This window comes from Microcaecilia unicolor, chromosome 13 (assembly GCF_901765095.1).
Source record: "Microcaecilia unicolor chromosome 13, aMicUni1.1, whole genome shotgun sequence".
NCBI lineage: Eukaryota > Metazoa > Chordata > Amphibia > Gymnophiona > Siphonopidae > Microcaecilia > Microcaecilia unicolor.
The window spans coordinates 90,321,445-90,346,316 of record NC_044043.1 but is presented as its reverse complement, the minus strand read 5'-3'; the positions used below and the strand labels follow the sequence as shown (position 1 = coordinate 90,346,316).

Genomic DNA, 24,872 nt, shown 5'->3' with positions numbered 1-24,872 from the left:
TCAAGTGATTCAAATTTCTTCTAAATTGGATTGGATTGCAGTAAAGTCAGGTGTACCACAGAGCACTTGTTTATGTTCTCAGTTTGCAATTTATTAGTTAACTAGTAAAAAAAAAGGCCCGTTTCTGGAGCCAATGAAACGGGTGCTAGCAAGGCTTTCCTGTGGCCCCCCCCCCCCCCGGCACCCCCACCCGTCGTCGATGTTGGTGAATTGCTCCGCCTCCGCCCTCAACGTCATAACGTTTGACGCGAGGGCGGGGCCCAGAGACTGTGTTTTTCGAGGCTTCAGAGCTTCGAACATACGAACCTTGGCTTCAGTGACGTCAGAAGCCAATAGAACGTTGAGGGTGAGTTTTATATATATAGATTTAGGTATTAGCTACCGTTTATATTCAGATGGTTTTCAGTTTTACTTCCCTGTACCATCAAAAGTAGAAGGAGAAAGTTAAATTCATTGAACTTTATCTTAGAACAATATGAGCTTGGATGAATGCCAATGGTCTTGCACTAAATATAGAGAAACCCCAAATTTTGTGGTTGTGTTGGCAGGGAGAGAAATGTGCATTATTAAGTGTTCAGTTAGAAGGTGCTTCTCTTCCTATACTAAATTCAGTGAGAAGTTTAGGATTATTTTGGATTCTTCATTAACATTTAAGCAACAAATTGCAGCTATCATCAAAACTATATTTTTTAAAAATACGATTAGTCGCTAGACTTAAAAATCTAAACTCAGCAGAAATTTTTTGTTCTGTGATGCAGAGTTATGTTATGCCCCATTTGGACTACTGTAATGCCCTCTATTGTGGTCGGAGCTGCCCAAATCTCCACATTTAGGTCATCCCTAGAGATGGTCGTCCCCGATTTTCGGCGATAATGGAAACCGAGGATGCCCATTTTAGAAATGACCAAATCCAAGCCCTTTGGTCGTGGGAGGAGCCAGTTTCTGGTGGGTTTTGAAGGGCTCATTTACCACCACAAGTTTAATAGGTGGGGGGGGGGGATGGGCCTGGGTCCGACTACCTGAAATGCACTGCAGTACCCACTAAAACTGCTCCAGGGACCTGCATACTGCTGTCATGGAGCTGGGTATGATATTTGAGGCTGGCATAGAGGCTGGAAAAAATATTAAAAAATTTTTTTTTAGGGTGGGAGGGGGTTAGTGACCACTGAAGGAATAGGGGGAAGTCATCCCCGATTCCCTCCAGTGGTCATCTGGTCATTTAGGGCACATTTTTGTGGCTTAGTTGTAAAAAAAAAAAAAAAAAAAAAGGACCAAGTAAAGTCAGCCAAGTGTTTGTCAGGGACACCCTTCTTTTTTCCATTATCGGTTGAGAACACCCATGTGTTAGGCGCGCCCCAGTCCCGCCTTCGCTATGTTTCCGACACGCCCCTGGGAACTTTGGTCATCCACGCAATGGAAAGCAGTTGAGGGCGCCCAAAATCGGCTTTCGATTATGCCAATTTGGGCGACCCTGGAAGAACGCCCATCTCCCGATTTGTGTCGAAAGATGAGCGCCCTTCTTTTTCGAAAACGAGCCCAATTGTGTTTCACAACTGTTCACTGTATACTTACATTATATCTTATTTTACAGTTTTCATGTTCAAATGTACATATAGCACTGTAGAACACCTTTTTTTATTACAATGCTTTTGTTCTCCTTCTTGAACTACTAGGTTAAGCGGATTATTGTCACGAATCGCCTGGAATCTCAGGGGTAGTCAGCCCTTGTGCCAATGCCGAGGGGCAGCAGTGGCAGGAGAATCACCCAAACACAGACAAGGCAGAACAGACGTACCAGCAAACTCAGGACCGTAACTACCAGGCGAAGACTGCAGCCGAGGCAACTCAAGCTGGAGCAAGCAGGACAGGAAATCAGCCCAAACTTCACCTGCACTTGAGCGCCGTTCCTCAGGAGTTGAGCCCCTGGGTGCAGGCGGCCGACAGGACTTACCGGACAGGGCAGGAAGGCAGAACTGCAGGAAACAGCAGCCGGCCGGCGAACAGCAGGTCACGTCCAGAAAACACACCGGGGTTCCAGGCAGTCAGCAAGCAGCAGAAAAAAACCAGAAAACAAGCCGGGTCTGGGCAAGCAGCAGACAGAAGAATAAACCAGGGGAAAAGCAGGGTCAAAGCCACAAACAGCAAAGAGCACAGCAGAACTGCAACAACTCTCACCAAAGGAAACTTCTCTGAGGACCTCTGATGCCAGGCAAACTAGAGAACTTCCCAGGTGATTAATAAAGGCAGCATACCAGGGAGTTCACCAGGTACGGGTACTGCTTAGTTCCAAAAAAGTCCCAAAACAATCTGGAAGGCTGGAAGATCCGGACCGGACCGGACCAGCATATCTTCTGGAACATGGGAAACGGAAAGTCATCAGTTCACAGGAGCCACCAGGTCTAACCACCGGGTGGCGAGGTGACTGAGAGCAAGGAACCTGGACAATTATAAATGCCAAAATTAAATTAAATTAAGAAGTTAGGGCTCTTCAGCTTGGAAAAGAGATGGCTGAGGGGGGATATAATAGAGGCCTACAAAATACTGAGTGGCGAAAATGGATAAACGAGAATCGATTTTTTTTATCCTTTCAAAAAATACAAAGACTAGGGGACACTCCAATGAAGTTAATAAGGTACTACTTTTAAAACGAACAGGAGGAAATATTTTTTCACTCAATGAATAGTTAAGCCAGAGGATGAATCAGTGGTTTGTGTATCTTTGTTTAAAAAGGTTTGGACAAGTTCCTGAAAAAAATTCCAGTCTGCTATTGGGATGGACACGTGGAAAACCGCTGCTTGTCCCTGGGATGGGTAGCATGAATCTTGCTACTATTTGGGATTCTCTTAGGTACTTGTGAATTGGCCATTGTTGGAAGCAAGATACTGGGCTAGATGGACCATTGGTCTGACTCAGTATGACTATTCTTATGTTCATTTAAATGCATGTAGCCAAGTTAAGGGGCCCTTTTACCAAGCTACAAGAAAAAGGGCCCTGCACTGTCAGCAGGGGCCGTTTTTCCCTTGCACCAGGGCCTTTTTTTTTTACCACAGTGGGTATAAAAGTCCCCAGCACATATGGCCATGAGGTAAGAGAGCTCTTACCGCATGGTCATGCGACGGGAAGCCCTTACCGCCACCCACTGAGGTGGTGATAAGGGCTCCCGTGCTAGCCTGGTAGAATTACCGCTGGGTTACTGCTGCGCAAGCCATTTCTGGTAGTTTTCTTTTTCCCCTGGAAATGGCGCGCGCTCAGGGCAGGACTACCGCCGGTGTCCACTTTGGGCCGGCAGTTGGGCTTACCGCCGCTCTGTAAAAGGGCCCCTATATTTGACAAAGAGAAAAACACAAACAAAAAGCTCGTCATATATGATTTATGTAAATAAATTTAAAAGGCCACCTTAATCTTTCTGCCGAGTTTCAGACTAAGTGGGATTTTAACTTCACTTAGGAAGGGACTTTTCCTCTATCCATTGTATTTGGCTGTCTGAGATACCTTGCTTACATTTTATTTCTCTGTGGCTGGGTAATAATTTAAACATGCATATGAATAAATATCTATTTCTCCGTTTCATAAATATTTATATATTATTAAGACAAGGAGAAGCAGCATTTTCAAATGGGTTTCACTGTGGCTTAAGGCAATGGAAGAAGCCCTTTTCAAAACAGGACTCTATAGAAAAGGCATTTTAGCCTTGGAACAAAATACAGGCACTCAGAGTCCTCAGCTAGGAGCCATGAACCAACACTCCTTCGGGAATCTTGCAATAATGGGACTTAAAACCAATCATCCTAGGCTACCACTGAACAATAAATGACTCCTTCCCAGCTGTGAATGTACAGATGATCTGGGCCAGGAAGCAACATTTTGCCGTTTTAGGATTAAGGTTCTTATTATTTTAAGTTGTAGTTTTGTTTGATATTGCAATATCATTAAGGTAACCGTAGTCCTGTTTACCAGTTTAGAATTCTTTTTTCCATAAGTTATACATATTTTTGACCCTCAGATTTCTCCTGATCCCTTGGGCTTCCAGCTCATTCAGAACCAGAGATGGCATCTGGCACTATGAGCCTATATTCATAGCTGTGCAGGGAGTTTTCCCTTTTTCAATCCCTGCAGTGACAGCTCCTCCTGGCTAGTGACAACCTTTCTGGAACCACTGCAATCATGTGACCTAAATCAGGCCACTAGGGGTCACCATTGCACAAAGACCGTGACCCCTTCCTTCCCTCTCTCAGGGACTGTGAACTCTGCTTTTGCAGCATTCCAACCTTTGATGACAAACCCCTCATCACTAAAACACTTTGTAGTGATGTTATGAGCAATAAAGAAGTCAAACATCCCTCTGAACAATTTAAATTGCCACTTTTGTTCCTTGGGAGGATGGAAAGGCAACATTTTTACAGTCAAGTGCTTTTAGTAAAACAGCCCCCCTTCAAATGGAAACCAACTTTGGAAAAAAAACATAGCAGAGGCTAGCAGTATATTAGAATGTGGACAATGAAGGTAAGCAGTAGAAAAGGGCTGAGATGTTGGGTAGGAGATATGAATAGGAGGGAAGGAAGAGAGCTGAGTAGGTTTAAGCAATGGAATTTATCTGAAGTCATTACATGCTACTATGCTCGACTCAGGAGACAGACCTTGGGGTGTTGGTGTCGGAGGATATAAAGGTGAAGAAACAATGTGACAAGGCAACGGCTGTAGCCAGAAGGATGCTAGGCTGCATAAAGAGGGGTATAACCAGCAGAAGAAAGGAGGTGTTGATGCCCATCTACAAGTCGTTGGTGAGGCCCCACTTGGAGTATTGTGTTCAGTTTTGGAGGCCAAATCTTCCTAAAGATGTAAAAAGACTGGAAGCGGTGCAAAGAAAAGCTATGAAAATGGTATGGGATTTGCATTGCAAACCGTATGAGGAGAGACTTGCCGACCTGAACATGTATACCTTGGAGGAAAGGAGAAACAGGGGTGAAATGACAGACGTTCAAATATTTGAAAGGTATTAATCCGCAAATGAACCTTTTCCGGAGACAGGAAGGTGGTAGAACTAGAGGACATGAATTGAGGTTGAAGGGGGTGGGGCAGACTCAGGAGTAATGTCAGGAAGTATTTTTTTCACAGAGAGGGTGGTAGATACGTGGAATGCCCTCCCGTGGGAGGTGGTGGAGATGAAAACGGTAATGGAATTCAAACTTGCATGGAATAAACACAAAGGAATCCTGTTTAGAAGGAACGGATCTACGGAATCTTAGCGGAGATTGGGTGGCGCCGCCGGTATTTGGAGAGTAAAACCGGTGCAGGGCGGACTTCTATGGTCTGTGCCCTGATCGTGACTGAATAGATATGAATGGGCTGGAGTGTAAATTTTAAGGGGCTTCGACGTTAGCTTCAGAACTTTTAGTACAGGTACAGTGCTGGGCAGACTTTTACGGTCTGTGCCCTGGGAAAGGCAGGGACAAATCAAACTCGGGTATACATATAAAGGTATCACATACCATGTAAAATGAGTTTATCTTGTTGGGCAGACTGGATGGACCGTTCAGGTCTTTATCTGCCGTCATTTACTATGTTACTTCTGTAACTGTGTTCATTATCTAGTTCTGATTGTACATAGAGAAGTCTGTTGAGGAAACTTCTGAGGTGCTTAGATTGTGCTTGAATTCAATTATACAGTGGATGAGGGCAAACCACTTGAATATAGCTAAGAATCAAATTTTGTTTTATCTGGATCTTTATGCAGTGATGTTCCGCCATGATTTGTACATGGTAATGATAATATTCTAATTGTTGAAAAAATTCAAATTTTGGAGTGATTATAGATTCCTCCCTTTACTTGAGACAACTGAGGGACTTATTGAATCATGACAATTTTCGGAGATGCTGATTGAAAGAATTATTACACTCTTTTGACTGGATTACTGAAAAATCTAAGTGCATTACAGGGAACTCAAAATTCTGTGGCTAGAGTTTTAATGGGATGTTCTTGTTTTACTCATATTAGTTCTGTCTTGAAGGAACTTCATTGGTTGCCCATTGAGTTTAAAGGTAAAAATTCTGTTTATGGTGTTTAAAATTTGGACTGACAATATCTTTGTTTCTGTCAGGTTCTCAGGTTCAGAGCCCGCGGGGCCGGGCTCTGGAGCAAACGTGAGCCCTTGGGCTGCTGACGAGGAGCGACAGCAGCAGGCAAAACCCACCAACCAACGCTGGGCAAGCACACCGGCACTGGCAGGGACTGCAGGCACCGCCCAGCGAGCCGGAACACATGGACTGGAATCCCCCGGACTGGAACACTGGACTGGAGCACACTGGACTGGTCCACACAGCTTCACCTGCACTTAGCTACTAAGCACCCTAGGAGTTGAGCTCCTGGGTTCGAGTAGCCGGCAGGACTTACTGGATACCGGATGACACAGGGACCAGGACTGGAAACAGAAGTACTCCTAAACCTAAACTGATCTACGTGCTCCCAAGCCCTAAACCAGCAGGAGTGTTCCTAACAGTAAACTGACAAAAGGACTTCCTAAGCCCTATACTAAACAGGAGCTCCTAAGCCCTGCTCAAGAAAGGGACTTCCCAAGCCCTAAACTAACAGAGCAGGGAACTAAACACAAAGCTAACACAGGTGCTACTAAGCACCAAGCTACAAGCAGAGCTCTACACTAACAAGCTACCTAAGCACTGCTCTAGCAAACTAGATACAAAACTAACAAGGTGCTTCCTAGCACTACTCTGGCAAGCAACTAGAACAGCTCCTAGCACTAAAGGGAAGACAGGGGAGCCACAAGGAAAAAGCAGGGAAGCTAACACATAAGCCAAAAGTGCTTCTAAAGCACCAAACACCAATAGCACAGACTGCAATGCTCCCAATAGCACAAACACCAGAAGTACTTCTAACAGCAAACCCAAACCCTGAAGTACTTCTATCAGCAACAGAGCTTCCAAAGCCCTACACCCAGCAATGCTTCCAAACCCAAGAGGAAAAAGCAGGAAAGCTAAACACATAGTCACCAGTGCACACTGCACTAACAGTAACCTGGCCCTTAGCAAAAGCAAGCAGGGAAACTAGACACAAAGTCAGAAGTGCATACTGCACCACCCTACCTAAAGCAAACACCACCGTTGCAAAGGTTCTGAAGGAAACAACACCACTTCCTTATCAAGGCTGTCCCTGATGATGTCACACTCCCTAGCCCCAGGCAACAGCACACTGACCTAGAGAGGCCCAACCCACACCAATGCAACAACGTGAAGCACTTGAAGCCAGTACTTGAAGCCAGTACTTGAAGCAGCTTCAGAGAGCATTTTCCATCTCACAGATAGGCTGCAGAGAATACCTTCTCCTGCTTTAGACTTAGCCTGGCCTCAGAATGACATCCTATAGTATATCTCCTATCAAACTGAGCTCTCTTTTTCATCAAGCACTGCCATTTCCTCCCCTCACCCTCCCCACTGCCAGTTTGAACTTCGTGGGTGTGGCTTGGATCTCTTTCAGGGAGAGAAAACTAACAACTTATAGCAGCAGCTTCAGAGAGCATTTTCCATCTCACAGATAGGCTGCAGAGAATACCTTCTCCTGCTTTAGACTTAATCCCGCCCACCCTACCCCTCTACCCACCCACCCCTAGAGTGACATGTCTTATATAACCTCCCTATCAACCCACTCATTACTTTACCTCACCCATTTCTATTCTTCTATCACCTTCTCCCACTACTCCAACCAGAGTTACACCTAATCACACTGACCACCCTTCAACATCTTCAGTCCTTCTGTGACTGTTCTCTTGTGCTTGACTGCTTAAATATTTTAAATTTAAATGCTTTACTTTTTGTCTATTAGATTGTAAGCTCTTTGAGCAGGGACTGTCTTTCTTCTGTGTTTGTACAGCGCTGCGTACACTTTGTAGCGCTCTAGAAATGTTAAATAGTAGTAGTAGTAGTAGTAGTAGTACACCCAAAGAGAGGTAGAGCTAACTCAGTCTACCCACACAGCTGTAGTAAAGAGAAACAATTAACCCCATGCTGCTGGAAGCTGCCAGCACAGAGAGACAGAGCCAGCTCAGACAGGCCAGACAAAAGAAACAGAAGCCAGCTAAGAAGCTGACCCCCAGGAAAGAGGTAAGTTTGAGAGGGGCTCTGACCCCAATCATAACAGTTACTATTGCTGCTGACTTATGTTTATATCAGCCTGCCAGAAGATTCAGGCCTTGGAAGTTCCTTCTTTTCATGCTGTCAGACTTGAGTACTGACATTCTATTTTAAATATAGCAGGCCCTAAATTATGGAGCATATTGCCAATTAACATAAGGGAGATTCAAAGTCTGAAACTATTTAAAAAGGAATTGAAGACTTTTTTTTTTTTTATTTTGTCAGGCATTTAGTGGGTTTAGCATGGCATCATGAGGCTTTGCAGAGAATGTTATGTAATACAATGGCAGAAATAGTTATTTTATGTTTTAAAATTTTTTATGTACTTTTACTATTTTAAATGCTAGTTTTTTATGTTTTCTGTTTTAATAAGTATGTACGTAAAAATTGTGATCCACCAAAAAGTGCTGAGATTGACCAGAATATAAATGCTTTACATAAACGGTAGTTTCTGACAAGTTTTGATATGTTCTCATTGCAGAAGCAAACTGACACAACTACCTCCAAACTCCCACAACTCCAAAAACTATCCCACTGCAAATGCACCACCACCCCACAAATTGCCCTTCCCCAACTATCTTTATATGGTCCAAACTGTCCCCCCCCCCCAACTACTTCTCCCACAGATACAACATGTGCCCAACACAGACAACACGGAACATATACATCCCTCCCTCTCTCCATGTCTACCTATATTTACACATATACACACATATACATATATGTATATACACACACACTCACTCAAACACATGCAGACCTCACAGATGTACACAAAGGGAATGTTAATATTCTCTTCACTTCATTTCCTTTGTTGTTAATGCTACTCTGAAAACTACTTCAAGAATCATACGTTTTTTTAAATTGGTTGCTGTATTTTGCATTGGCAAACTTTGTCCATACTTTGGGTCAATATGTTTAAAGGGGGGGGGGGGGCTATGAGATGTGCACAGGGCTCAGGAGATTTGGATTGCCAAATGTCTGCCCCCCCCCCCCCCCCAAGAAGTCAGCAGAATTTTACATTAAACTCTACAAAGTAGAATCATGGAACATGGGTAATATATCTAGACAGTTTCTTAGAACTCTATTTCCAACCCCCCCCCCCCCCCCCCGGCCTGCGTCCATTGAATCTAGCAGCAGGGACTGTAGGATCCAGCCAATGGGAAGGCAGTGGGGACAGAGGACTGGAAGGTAGCTCTAGTAACAGGAAGGGAAGAGATGATCTGGAGAAACTTACTGTGTTGTAGAAGTGAAGCTTCTGCATCTGATGGGAGGGAAGATAAATGAACTCCCTCCAAAAAAATATCACAATACATTTCTATAAGAAAAGCAGTTCCAACAGCAAATAGTATATTATATACACTGATTCATTGTAACATTGTGATTAAGGAATTGCACTTTTCAAACTGCCTTCTCCTTTCCTAATCACAGACACATACCAACACACAAATGTATACCCCCCCCCCAAACCCACATATGAGCACACATATACATGTAAGTATAATCCCAGTACAAATACCCAGTGTACCTGAATATAATTCACCTTGAGCTACTACTGAAAAAGGTGTGAGCAAAATCCAAATAATAAATAAATAAAATAAAAAAATATAATCTCCTATTACATGGGTATTACTAAGAGATACAGTCCCTGCAGGGTGTCACTGGGTGTGTGTGTGTGTGGGGGGGGGGGGGGGGGGGGGGGGGTCAGGGAAGTCCCTGGGTGGAAGGAAGCCTAGCCAATGGTGAGTGTATTTGAAAAATATACGGTAGCCTGTTCTGTAGAGTGACAGATTTGGGAGGAGTGTAGTAAGAAAGAAAAAAGGATTAGAAGAGCAGGAAAGGGTCTCTGGTTGCCTGCAAGCCCCCAGCCAAGTGACCTGAAGGAAAAAGGGGGATCCTGGAGCACCATCTCAAGACTGGGCTAGAAACAAGCAGCAGTTTTGTCCCACTTACAATAACTAGTGAAGGAGTCAGAGTTTTGGGTGAATTGGGGAATCCAGCCCAAAAGTGGGGCTCAGGGCAGGGCGTAGCCTGCTCAAGGCTGGGATGTCACCCTGTGAAGTGCACCTGCGGAAGGAGAACAGCCATAAGGGACCGTGCCTAGTGGTAGCGGAGTGAGGTGGTGGAGAAGAGAACAGCCCTGAAGTTACATCTAGCGAACAAAATAGGCATGGATGGGGGGGGGGGGGGGGGGGGGGAGCTTGTGAATAGCCCTGAATACAAGGAAAGAATCTCCTATACATACATCTGGGAAGAAAGTGGTATAGGTCGTCCACATGGAATGGCAGAAGTATGAAATTGATTTAGATAAGAGTTTATATAAGTGACTACTGTGGAGAATCACTGAAGTTGCTAACTGCCTGTTGCAGAAGTTACAATAAAGTTGTTACTAAACCCTTTGAAGCACCGCGTAGTTCTTGGACTGAAGAGCTGAGGGGAAACCGGAACTGGAAAGGTGTCTCTTAAAACCCCCGGATCGCTATTCTGGACCATGGACCCACCCCAGCTTGACTAAGTGGACTGGCGATGAGATGTGTGAGAGTGGCCTGAGAGCAAGCGAAGACTGTGAAGTTTGTGAAAGACTTGTGGCCCGGGGTTGGAGCAAGCACACACACATACCACCATACAAACACATGGACTGACTCAACTTGCCTGATGTGGATTGGAACATCCCACTAGCAGTATCAGAAAGAAGCACAGAGAGTGTAAATACCCACCAAAGTGCTTTGTTCAGACAAATGCTGATGGAACCCACAAGCGAAGGGATGACCCTGATCTACTGCTCACAAATGAAGAAAGTGTTTCTAATGTCCGGGTGGGTGCCTATCTAGGGGATAACGATCATCACAGGATATAGTGTGATATAAAAGTTAAAGTGGAGTGCACACACAAAAAGCACTGGACATCAGACAGCCTGACTTTAGTAGAATGGGGGAAGTACCTGAAAGAATGAGTAGACAGAGGAAGTGGAAGGACAGTGGCCCAAGCTCAAAGCAGCTATAAATACAGCAGCATAGAAACATGACGGCAGATAAAAGCCCATCCAGTCTGCCCATCCTCTGTAACCCCTCTTTCTTTTCCAAAGCGATCCCACATGCTTATCCCACGCCTTTTTAAATTCTGGCACAGTCCTCGACTCCACTGGGAGGCCATTCCACGTTTCCACCGCCCTTTCCGTGAAATAATCCTTTCTTAGATTACTCCTAAGCCTATTCTCTTTTAACTTCATTGTATGCCCTCTCGTTCCAGAGCTCTCCTTCAGTTGAAAAAGGCTCACTTCCTGCACATTAATGCCCTTGAGATATTTAAACGTCTCTATCATATCTCCTCTCTCCCAGCGTATATATGTTGAGGTTCATAAACCTGTCCCTATATTTTTTGTGTTCAAGACCACTTACTAATAAAGAAAGCAAACAAAAACAAGAGAAACAGGAAACCAATATTGTTCTCTAAACAAGCAGCTGAAAAAATAAATGCAAAAGAGATGGTGTTCATGAAATATAGAAGAAAGGGAATGGGATTTGATATACTGCCTTTCTGTGGTTACAATCGAAGAGGTTTACATATTATATACAGGTACTTATTTTGTACCTGGGGCAATGGAGGGTTGACTGACTTGCCAAGAGTCACAAGGAGCTACAGTGGGGAAGTTGAACCTGGTTCCCCTTGGTTCTCAGGCCACAGCACTAACCATTAAGCTACTCCTCCACTCTGAACACAACAGTAGGACCATGGAAAAGACTACTGGATACAACTCAAGGAAACGAAGAGGGAAATATGGCTAGCAAAAGCAGAGGTGGAAGAAAAAAATGGCTCAGGATGTAAAAAGGTGACAAGACCTTTTTCAGATATATTAGGGAAAGGAGGAAGACTAGAAATAGAATTATAAGACTGAAAGATGCTGCGAACCGCTATGTGGAGAGTGATGAAGATAAAATGGACATGCTAAACAATTACTTCTATGCTCACAGAGGAAAATCCTGGAGGAGGACCATATTTACTGTCAAGCATGTATTATAGGAATGCAGTGGATATTGCACCATTCACAGAAGAAAGTTTTTATGAACAACTGAAAAACTAAAAGTGGACAAAGCTATGGGGCCAGAACACTGATGGAGCTCAAAGAAATCCTTGTAGAACCTCTAAAGGATTTATTTAATAGATCCTTAGAAATGGGAGAGATTCTACAGGGATGGACATGAGCCTATGTGGTCCTGTGGGGACTAGGAAGAATTGGGAAACTACAAGCCAGTAAGCCTCATGTCAGTGATTGTAAAAATAATGAAGGAAAGAATAGTGAACTTTCAAGAATCTAACGGGTTGAAGAGTCAAGACAATAGTTTTTACCAAAGGTAAATCCTGCCAAATTAATTTGATTGACCTCTTTTATTGGGTGACCGGAGAGAACTGGATAAAGGGCATGCACTAGATGCAATCTGCTTGGATTTCAGCAAAGCTTTTGATATAGTTCCTCACAGAAGACTCTGGTATATGCTGAGCAGGCTAAAGTTAGGGTTCAAAGTGATGGCGTGGATTGGAAACTGGTTGACCAACAGGCAACAGAGGGTGGTGGTAAATGGAATCCACTTGGAGGAAAGGAAGGCGAGTAGTGGAGAGCCTCAGCGATTGGTACTGGAGCTGATTGTAGTTAATATGTTTGTGAGTGACATTGCTGAAAGGTTAAAAGGAAACGTTTGCTTTTTGTGGATGACACAAAGGTTACTGATAGAGTGGACATCCCAGAGGAAGTAGTAAACATGAGAAGAGAACTCTAAGAATTATAAGAATGATCTAAGGTCTGGCAGTTAGGATGCAGAAATCCAAAGGAGACGTACGAGTTAGGAGTTGAGACTGATAAGTACAGTTCAGGAGAGGAACCTTGGGGTGATAATGTCTGTGGACCTCAAGGTGGCAAAACAATGTGACAAGAAGGATGCTAGGCTGTATAGAGAGATGTATAACTAGCAAAAGAAAGGTGCTAATTCTCCTGTACAAGTTGTTGGTCAGCACATTGTATTTGGTTTTGGAGGCTATATATCGCTAAGGACATAAAAAGACGAAGCGATTCAAAGAAAAGTGACAAAAGTTTTTACCACAACACATATGAGAAGAGACTTAACCTGAATATGTATACCCTAGAGGAAATTACATTTAAATATTTGAAAGGTATTGATATACAAACAAATCTTTTCCAGAGACAGCGAAGATGTAAAATTAGAGGACATGAATTGAGGTTGCAGGGGGGTTAACTTAAGAGTAAAATCAGGAAGTATTTTTTTCATGGAGAGGGTTTTGGTTACGTGGAATGCCCTCCCAAAAATGGTAACGGGATTTAAAAATGTGTTGGATAAACACAAAGGATTCCTATAAGGAAAGAGAATGGAATCAAAATAACTTAGCAGTGCTTGTGGCAACTCCAGTGATTGGGCAGACTTCTATGGTCTGTAACCCAATCATGGCTAGACAGATCTGGATGGGCTGCAGTGAGCTTCAACAGTGACTCTAGTAGTTGAGGAGTAAGCCCAGTGCTGGACAGACTTACTTCTGTGCCCCAATTATGGCTACACAGATTTGGATGGGCTGGAGTGGGCTTCAACAGTGACTCCAGTAGTTGAGGAGTAAGCCCAGTGCTGGACAGACTTCTACGGTCTCTGCCAGGAATATGGCAAGGATAGATCAAGATCAAGTATGCATATGCTATGAGTTTATCTTGTTGGGCAGACTAGATGGACCTTGCAGGTCTTTAACTGCTCTCATCTACTATGTTACTACGATACACACAATCATGTACACCTACACCCACACATATGTATGCAGAAGGGTTGGAAAGAATTCTGTGAGTCATGCTCCGCATGCTTTCCCCACTTGTATTATATAGCCTCTGATGTATTCATTATTTATTGCATTATTGCTGTAAACCACTTTGCAGTCCGAGACAGGCAGGCTGTAGGAGCAACATAATATAATACAATGTCATGAGTGTAAACAAAATATGACCATAATGTTACAGCATAATCAGAAGGTATTCTGCAACAAATTATGTAGTTATGCAAGTGAAATACTGCTTTCTGTGCATAAACCACCACATAAAGCAACATGATACTAGGTACCTAGCAGCGCACTAAAAGAGCATGCATAACTGCCAACAGTACACAGGATTCTGTAACCTCTATGTACATAAACTCATTTCCCAATCTTCCCCTTTATTCTTCCCCCCCCCCCCCCCCCTACAGTGCACAGTGTTTACTATAGTAGTATTCTGGTTATCTGATCACTGTAATCAGAATCTTTGGAACTGTGCAGTTAGCAAGCAAATCCAAAATATTTATTTCAGCCAGGACAGACACAGGCCTTCGAACACACACTAACCATCCTTGTGAGATGCATAATACAGAAGCAGCCAGTCCAGCTGTGATTTTGTTATGCATGTGGGTACTTCTGCGAAAGCACAGAAAACATGTGATGAAAACATTCAGGACTGCTCCTATTAACTCTAGCTCTTGATGAATGCTCCTGTTGGCAGCTATGAATGCCCCTAAGTACAGTAAATCTTTCTTTTCCCAGTTCCATTATCAGAGGTGTTACAAGCCTGATTACCACCCAGATGTTAGGAAATCACCAGCATTATTTCTTTAGAGTGAGTAACTGTGTTAGCAATATAGATGTTCATTCTAGCCCAAGATTCCTTCTACCAAGAGAATTATATAAAAAAAAAAAAAACGTGAATCAACCAAAAAGCAAATTTTACAAAAAAAGGTGTCAGAACAACATTTGTTCCTTGAGATCTTCTGTCTTACCGCCATCCCTCTTGAGGAGGGCTCCTTTTCAGTTAGGTGTTCAAAAACACGATATTCCTTTCTCTGGCCAACACATTTTGTTATCTGGAGAGACAGGTCACAAGCATGACAGTCTAACTAGGGTGTTCCCAGAGCTCATGCCACCTAAGGAATCTGTACTTTAAACCACTAGATTATCAATTCCTTGAAATGGCAATGTAAAGCATAAGGCATCAGCATAAGACCCACAAGAAGACATAATGAATGAAAGAATTCAATACTAGCAGGAACAAAAATTTGGCATAAAATAAAAACAGCCCCTAATATCCAGCAGAAAAAAAATGTAATTAAAGCAAAGACTGGCATTTTAGGACAACATTTAGCTAAGGTGGAAAACAATGCAAAGTAGGGATGTTCTGTCATTTGAAAACAACGTGGAAAAACAAAATTTGTTGCTTTGTTTTGTGTCATTTACTGTCTGACCCAACATAAAAAAACCCCAACAAAATTATATTTGTCAGTTTTGTTTTAGCTTTAAATAAAACAAAAGCAAAATGAAGCTTTCATCATGCACATCCCTGCTTGGAGAGTGAAGAGCCAGACCCTGTAAATTAAGGGGCAATGATATTAAACACCTGGAAGGAGAGGGCATCACAGATGAGCTCCCTGACAGGGCTGCAGAGATTGGGGGGGGGGGGGGTCAAGATTCCCCTGGCCCAGCCTCCCAGGGGGCCTGGCGCCAGGGGAATCTTGGGACCTGGGAGATCGCATTAACGCAATAACTGGGTCCTGGCACACAGGAGCAGTGACGGAGCAAGGGAGGAGAACAGAGGAGATAGGAAGGTAAGGGGATGGCGGCGGCCCTGCTCCCTGAGACCTTGCAGAAGACCATAGCACAGGCTGACGTCTGTGTATGCCAAGAACTTCAGAGACCTATAAACTTCTACAGGAGATTTAATTCTCACTATAGAACAAATTTTAACTGTGGAAGACCTAAACCCATCTAAAAACTTGCCTACAAGGGAGCAAGCGACCTCTGGCCAGTGATTCCCCACCCCAACCCCCCAGGGCCATATTTGGTAACTCGGCTAATAAATATGTATTTCCATGGGAGGCCTATTCTTCACCCAGCTACTTCACAATATAAAAATGCACTGCAATTACTAATTGATAACACAGCAGCTTCCCAGTTCTTCAGAGAAGGGAAAGTGTTAGCTATTAATTAATTAGCCCCAGGGATGCTTCCATCTCTCTCACATTTCCGTACAGCTTTTACCCCTAAGCATATGGCCCTGTTTTTCAGGCTTCCTTGGTAGGTTTCCAGTCAACATATATTTGAAACCATCTGCTTGACTGTTCTGGTGATGCTATAACCCCATAGAAGGCTCAGTAGCTAGTGGCTGCCCAATACTGGAGACTAAGGGGAAAGAGCTGGCCCTCTGTTGTGATCAATTAGAAGTAAAATGGCACATAAAAAGAATTCAGTGCTATAGACGGGGCTAATTCACTGCACTGAATGTTTCTACAATAAATGCTTATAATCTTTACAGGTTCTGTAAGAGGATGAAGTTAGTAACAGAACCTACAAGCAGATGAAATTAAATAGGTAAAAACCAAGTCATCACAGGCACCCAAAGTGTTGATTTACAATTACAGTCAGGGGTAGGCAATTCCAGCCCTCGAGAGCCCCAGGCCAGTTAGGTTTGTAGGATATCCGCAATGAATATGGAGGAGATAGATCTGCATACCAAAGAGGCAGTGTATGCAAGTCTCTCTCATGTATATTCATGGCGGATACTCTGAAAACCTGATCAGCCTAGAGCTCTTGAGGACTGGAATTGTCTATCCCTGATATAAATCTCCTCAGGATAAAGTTAAGAGTTTAAGATCTTGAAAAGAAAAAAAAAAAAGAGTAAGGCAGTCCCCATGTCTCACCATGGCTAGTTCAGCTTCCAGTTCCTTGATCCGATTGTCTTTCAGGTCCAGCTGAGAACGCAGGGAGCTCACATGGTCTGTTGCCTCTTTGGCTTGATGACGCAGCTCCCACTTTTCTCGCTCTAGAAGGTCTTTTTCCTTTGCAAGAGCTTTTACCGCATCTTCACTCTCCTACAGAGGGATCATATAGAAGAAATAGATTTGTTGAGGCAAACCAACAAAAAGCATTTATTTTTCCTTTCCCTCCAACAGAGCCATTGGTTAAATATGATGGGGCCCATGGAAGAAATTTGGAAGGTGGCCACAAAGCCTTCCAGGAGGCTGCATCTCCTTCAGCTCTGTTTGCATCCCTCTAACACTGGCCCTGCCCCCTGATTTTTCACCCTTTGTTTTCAAACTCCCCTCCCCAGATGACTTACCTGGGTGACTCTGAGGGTCTGTACCAGCTTGAGGGGCACCTCCTCATCCCCCCCCCTCTTTGGCCGACACGAGCATCTCTTCTATGTGCTATTTACTTACAAGATCACTCTTGTACAGGAGAACCTAGGCTTTTCTGCTAAGCCTCCATGCAGGGCTAATATTGGCCAATGTTTCATGATGCTTCTCTGAATCGTCTGTGTTTGTTTATAATGCGGTAATACACAGTTTTTATATAACTATTTTGGTTTGCGCTTCTGTGCGTTAACCAGCATCGTTGTGTGTATCTAGCTCGCTTATAAGCTGAACGTATAAACAGCACAATTGGCATTGTATGTATTATGTATGTGGTATTAGATATGTGATATATAGGTAAACAGAATATTAGTCAAACATTATGGGAATTGAAATGAACTATAAAAAATATGATCTACTTTATGGGATCTGCCAGGTACTTGTGACCCAGAAGAGTTAGACTCTGGGCTCAATGGACTTTCATCTGACTTTGTTGCCACTCTGCCCAATCTCCACTCTCAGGAATGAACATAAGTGTTTCCATACTGGGACAGACCAAAGGTCCATCAACTCCAGTAACCTGTTTCAACAGTGACTAATCTAGTCACAAGTATCTGGCAAGATCCCAGAACAGTAAAAGTTTTTTATGCTGCTTATCCTAGAAATAAGCAATGGACGTTCCCAAGTCCATTTTAATAATGGCTTATGGACGTTCCCAAGTCCATTTTAATAATGGCTTATGGATGTTTCTTTTACAAAATTATCCAAACCTTTTTTTTTTTTTTTAATATCTTTATTGAGTTCAAGGCAGGTACAATACAGTGCAACCAACCCATCAAAGCTAGTACAAAAACAGAATATTACAAGAATCTCATATGCTGGATCACACTAAATTTGAAAACAGCCGAGTACAAATATTATGCATCTCCCCCTGAACATTTTCTTTTAACTCCCCCCTTAACAGAACTCCTCCCTCCTCAGATCTTCATGCCTGAGCAAATAATGGCTCAAGTGCCTCCTTGCTCTTGAATGGTCTCCGCAGGGTAAAGCACAACCTGTGCCAGATGTCTCGATACAAGTGTTGTCCCATTAATATGGTCAAGGAAAACTGAAGGCAAAGCATAAGACCACGCCACTTAGTAATTGAAGGAGGGTCTGGATTCACACAAGACTGTAAAATGCATTTTTTGACCAGAGAACAAACTCGTTTAAGCCGCCTCTGCACAACTGGTCCCCAATGCTGATGGGTAGAGTAGCATATGACCACTCAAAATGACATCGCAGGGTCGGTGCTTTTACCACATTCTCTGGCAACGAATTCCGGAGTTTAATTACACACTGAGTGAAGAAATATTTTCTCCGATTTGTTTTAAATTTACTACTTAGTAGCTTCTTTGCCTGCCCCCTACTCCTAGTATTTTTGGAAAAAGTAAACAAGCGATTCACATCTATCCATTCTACTCCACTCATTATTTTATAGACCTCTATCATATCTCTCTCAGCCATCTTTTCTCCAAGCTGAAGAGCCCTAGCCACTTTAGCCTTTTCTCATAGGGAAGTCATCCCATCCCCTTTATCATTTTCGTCGCCCTTCTCTGTACCTTTTCTATTTCTACTATATCATTTTTGATATGTGGTGACCAGAATTGCACACAGTATTCGAGGTGCGGTCACATCATGTAGAGATACAAAAGCATTTTTTTTTGGGGGGGGGGGGGGGAGGTTGCCGGGTTCTTGAAGCCTGGATTGGCCGCTGTCGGAGACAGGATGCTGGGCTTGATGGGCCCTTGGTCTTTTCCCAGTATGGCGGTGCTTATGTTCTTATGATATAGCATTCTCCTTTCCTAATAATTCCTAACATTCTATTTGCTTTCTTAGCCGCCGCTGCACACTGAGCAGAGGGTTTCAACGTATCATCAACAATGACACCTAGAGCCTTTTCTTGGGCAATGACTCCTAATGTGGAACCTTGCATCACATAAGTATATGCAGATACTGCATAAAAGTGTGTGCTGTGTGTTGGCAGCATGTATTTTTAAACATATATACTGTGGGCAATTTTATAAGCACCTATATCTGTGCATAAAAATGCTGTTTTACATGCAGACGGCATATAAAAATACTCTCACAGCAAACATTTATTCTGAAACTCAAGAGATTATCCATTTCTAATGTGAAAGGTCGCTAGAGGAGATGCATTTTTCCCACATGAAATGAGGTTTTGATATGAATCTGTAAGGTGCCCTGTGACCCATTAACATTCCAGTTCAGGGTAACTTGTGTGTCAAGTTTTTCTAGTGAAACAGCAGAAAAATATTTAGGCAGCCTGCCCATTTAGTCAAAAAAGAGTTTTTCCCACAAAGATAACCATAAACCTTTGGGGATATCAGTTCTGTGGGTATTTATGGTACACTAAGCTCCCATTAAAATAATATATTCTTATCCTTGGCAAGTATACAGACTGTCTTAAAACAAGCCACAGGCTTTGCAAGAGGATGATAAGCACATGTTTATAATGAAACTCTCTCTCCATAAAGGTGTGTGTCATACAGAAAATCATTCTTTCCCATCACTATTTCTGAAATCTTTTGCATCACTGACACATCAAATACTGGTGATTTCTCCTTAATATTCTTGTCAAAACAAGTGCAAGAGATTTCAATCTAAACAAGATTGTGCCTGCATGGAAGGCAGCCCAAAATCCAGTGGAATGCTACAGATACTACAGATCTTTGATTTCCATAGCTCGCTACCTGTAATGAATATTCTGTTGCTTTTTAAACAAAACATGAAACTCTGCTGGAATGTGCCTTTCTGTTGTCTTATTAGTCTCCCGTCTGGACACTTGTTGAACTAAGATTGTGGCACCAGAATTGGGATCATCGACACGGGGCAGTAGCAGGTCAGAGGGAGTATAAAAATTGGGGTGGAGTAGGTTGGAATTTAGATGCCCGAGGGCTGGACTTGGCATGCAGGTCACAGTTTGCTGGTCCCTGAACTAGTTAGCACTGAGGTGCATCAGTAAAGCTGGGTGGCGTCTTGGTATCGGAATCACAAGGAGCCATGCAGGTCAGGATTAATGTCTGCAGATAGAGCTATGTCTGGAGTGAACCTTAGAAAAGTGACTGTAGACAAGGATTATAGAACCAGCTAGTCTGTCTATTCCTGAAGCACTACTGCATCTCCTATCAAGTTTCAAGTTTTTTTAGAACTTTCTACCCCGCCCATCAGAAGAACCAGCTGGACGGCTTACAACAATCTAATAAGAGACAAAGAAAGATTATACAAACAATTAGACAAGGCAAGATAGAGAGGGGATAAGGAGTGAACTACAATATAGATAGGAAAGCATGGGGGGAGGGGGAAGTACATTAAGTATGTGTCTGTATTATCAGAACTCGCTGCTAAGCAATTCAGAAGAGAACTACTCAAAGGCATCTTTGAACAAGAAGGTCTGGAGACCCCATTTCTAAGGATCTACTGTATTTATCCCAAGCTTAACTGAATTCTGTTACTAGCAGTCGGTTCTTTGCATCCACCACCACTATGAAGAAATATTCTTCTAATGTTACACTTCAGTCTATATCTTTTGAAGCTTCACAACATAATCCTTTGCTCTAGAATTTCATTTCCAGTGAGAAATGCTCTTTCTTGTGCATATCTTTGAGGTATTTGAATATCTTACTCATGAGGTGCATTGGCATAGTTGTGTGGAACCAATACAGGGTTTGTATGTTAGAACTAAGATCCATCATCAGCAGAATGGTGTGTAGGGATCAGTCCTAATCAGGAAAGCAAGTCTACTGCAGGTCAGAATTAAAATGGAACAAGCAGAAATGAGTGAGTTTCAGCATGGTAAAACAAAGATAGATTTTTTTGGTCTTCTTTCAACCTATCATGCTCAATCAATTGTTTCTCTAACAAGGTCATTTATCTCTCATGTCTATCCAAACACTTTCCCACCTGTTTTCTAACATCTGCTTATGCATAGCGTTTTTTCTATGTGGTAATTCTCAATTCCCTTTATTGGGCAGTCAGAGAAGAAAACGTTTTTCTGTTCATTCCGCACCATGCTCATATGGCTAAAGTGATGGGTGAAGTGTTATATTTTAATTAGGTACTTTTCTGTTTGTTTACAGGAGGATTTTTACCTATTTATAACATTATTTTGTCTTTTCTTGAAGAATTTGATGGTAACTTTTGAATCTGAGTGTGTTTTATTTTTGTGATCATACTGTTTTTATTTTTGTGTGTGTTTGTAGACCCTTGATAACTTAGCTAAGGAGTTCTTTTTCAAGAAACATGTTTGAGCAATTTTGATTGTACCTCCTTCCTTGGACCACCTTTGCTATTGTTTCCTTGCACATCCTTCCTTGAAGTGCAATCACACTATGCAGCCTTGTACACTGATAGAATCATATTTGCAACCAGCTCTACCCTGATCTCCAGAACATTCAGATCCTTTAGCAAGCCAACGCTAGTCAGGAATAATTTTACGACCTGGCTGACCATAGTATGATTGAGTGAAGTGGGTATAGTACTATTAGTCCTCTCTTCTACATTATTTTTGGAGGGCCTAAAATACTGTTTAAATTTAGTTGAAATTTGGGTTAATTCCCACAAACTTAAACTAAACAAAGATAAAACTAAATTTCTATGATTTGGTCCACCAGATGACATCAGGAATGACTTACTACTGTCTTTAGGAAATAACTAATTGTAATACTACAGCTCCAATATTGGGGGCTTTAATTGATAACTCACTAGGGTACTCATTTTCAAAATAGATGGATGTCTCAAAATGGCCAGAAAAACATCCATCTGGTTGAAAACATTTAAATTGCAATTTTCAAAAAGGCAGATTTGGGATATATTTATTTCCACCAAGTTTGTCCAAACAGCAAGGGAGTGTGTTGGAGGCATGACAATGGTGGGTCGAAAAATTGGACATCTTTCAGGGATAATGGAAAGGGAAATGGGACTTGATATCCCGCCTTTGTGAGGTTTTTGCAACTACATTCAAAGTGGTTTACATATATTCAGATACTTATTTTGTACCAGGGGCAATGGAGGGTTAAGTGACTTGCCCAGAGTCATAAGGAGCTGCAGTGGGAATCGAACTCAGTTCCCCAGGATCAAAGTCCACTGCACTAACCACTAGGCTACTCCTCTAAAAAATGGAAGAAACGTCCAAGGCAAAAAAGGAGACGACACTGGTAGGCTGGAATGTGACTGTAGTGGTGTACAGTTAGGTACAGTAGGTTTTCTTCTGTGCCTGGAGGGCTCACAATACATCACACAGGAGTTATAGTGAGAAGTGTACCTGGGTACCATTGCTTAAAGTCCACTGCACTGACCACTAGGTTGCCCTTCTAATTGAAAGTTGGTCAACATGATCAGTAGAAGATCTTTTACAATTTTCTATTCAAGATAGAGTACAGTAGACTGGATAATGCAGGACATACACAGCTTCCATGGACAGGAAGAGAAACCAAAGGTGCCACAATGTACAGAATTAACATCAAAGAGCAAGAATAAAATGGTAAAATGAGGTTGTATTAGGTACACAATGGTGCTATTTATCAGGTCATACAAATCAGTTCTAATTTCTATTGCATTCGTTTTTATTTTGTACAAACACTGAACAGGTATCAGTAGGCCAAGGGAGAAGTAGAAAACTTTGCTTGTGCTGAGACACAGCTTGTAATTAAGCAAATGGCAGATACAATCAAGGTCAGGTATACACTAAAAGTAGCACATATGAGTTTATCTTGTTGGGCAGACTGGATGGACCGTGCAGGTCTTTCTCTGCCGTCACCTACTATGTTTAGGGTTACCATTTTTTGTCCTCAAAAAAAAAAAAAAAAAAAAAGAGGACAATTGCCCCGCCCCTTCCCCGTCCACTTTCATGCCTTCATCCCGCCCCTTGTCACACCTCCCGCTTCGGATCTAGCCCGCTTCTCTCTCCTGCCTTTTATTCAGCGTGGGATCTGCTTCGCAAAAACAAAATCCATGTATATATATATATATATATATACAAAAAATAAGTCTTGAGTCTCTTTCATGCAGCTGTGTGCTTGAGCGCTCTCCCTTTCCTCTCCTTTCTTTGTTCAGTTTTTTTTTTCTTTTGCAAAGAAAGAAAAACAAACACCCGGACAGAAAAGCAAATCAAGAAAAGTCTTCGGCTGTGTATTTATTTTTGCTCGTTGCTTCAGAGAAACACTAAGAACAATATTATTAGAGCCATTTCCTACCTTTCAAAATCAGGAATCGTGTGTCGCTCCCTCCTTCCTCCCCTCCTCTCTGGGAATTTCCCATCAGCTGCAAAGGGCAGACTCGGCAGCCAATCAGAACAATGAGCCATAGTAGCACCCTCCCTCAGCTGCATCTGTTCCTAGCGTGCAATACAATACGGATTGCAGACTGCGGGCAGTGAAACCGATTGTGAAACCCAAAGAAAACAATTACTGCCTAGGCTCGCGAACTTTTTGTTTCAGCTTTTGAATCCTTCCGACCAAAGAAAATGCGAGACTGAAGCCTCTAGCCAATTGAAACACGCGGCTGCTCTCTAGGTTGCTGAGACTCGTCTTGTTATTGGCTCACCGCATATAAGCGAAAGTTGTCTTGCCCACACGCTCGTCTTTAATTTGCGATTGGTGGCTACTCAACTCGTGCGCTGTGTTTGTTACAAGATCTAACTCCTTCTACTATCGCATCATTGGCTGGAGGGATTCACGCGCATAGAAATTGACGAGGACGAGGAGGACAGATGATGACGTGGTGATGATCCCGTCCCGAGTCCCGACGAAACCCGGACAAATTGTGGAAATGTGGAAATCCGCCCGGACTCCCCACGGCGCCCTCAAAAAGAGGACATGTCCGGGGAAATCCAGACGAATGGTAACCCTAACTATGTTACCTGCTGGTAGATGGATTCATCTGCTGCCTGCGCTAAGGAATTAGAATTTACATGCACAACTCTCTAAGTGTATTCTGTAATGCGGTGCACCTACCTTCTAATACACACAGGCAAATAGAGGGATGGTTATGGGCAGGGAAATGGGTGTTTTGTGGCCATTTAGAAATTCACACGAGTTGTTATAGAATATGGCCCTCTGTGTCTAAATCTACATGCAGGACTGTACGCCATGTTTTCGTTGGTATAAATGGAGGTACGTAGTTTTAGGCGCTGGGTTATCAACTAAGCGTATTCTATATACTGCGCCTAAATCTAGGCACTGCTTATAGAATACACTTAGGCAGAAATGTTTTCCACGTGGATTTTTTAGGCACCACATATAGAATCTGGCCCTATATATGTTTCTCATGCTGAAGAAAGCTGCATATAGGAATCCTTCCTATTTGCATAAATTAGGACGTGGTTTTCCAGTTACTGTGATCCAAAAGAGGTGAAGGAAATTTAAGAACTTAGAATATTTCTGCTAAATAGAATGTTTTTCCAATGGACAGAGATAAAGGGTGGAGTACCTAAGGGATCTGTACTGGAAGCAGTGTTAACATTCACGAACAACCTGGAAAAGAGAGCAAGGAATGAACGGATCACATTCACAAGTGGTATAGAAATAT

General features: G+C 42.7%; 1 protein-coding gene across 2 annotated transcripts in view; it reads right to left on the bottom strand.

Annotated features, from left to right (window-relative positions):
* The window catches only part of KAZN (kazrin, periplakin interacting protein), a 911,287-nt gene that overhangs the window by 27,630 nt on the left and 858,785 nt on the right, over positions 1–24,872 (bottom strand). The window contains exons 6-7 of one of the 2 annotated variants that reach the window (XM_030186259.1): positions 16,854–17,024; positions 14,940–15,023 (exon numbers count right to left, since the gene is read on the bottom strand). In XM_030186259.1, coding sequence (XP_030042119.1) covers positions 14,940–15,023; positions 16,854–17,024 — 255 coding nt within the window. The remainder of the gene's footprint in view (positions 1–14,939; positions 15,024–16,853; positions 17,025–24,872) is intronic. The other variant, XM_030186260.1, reaches the window with a different exon arrangement.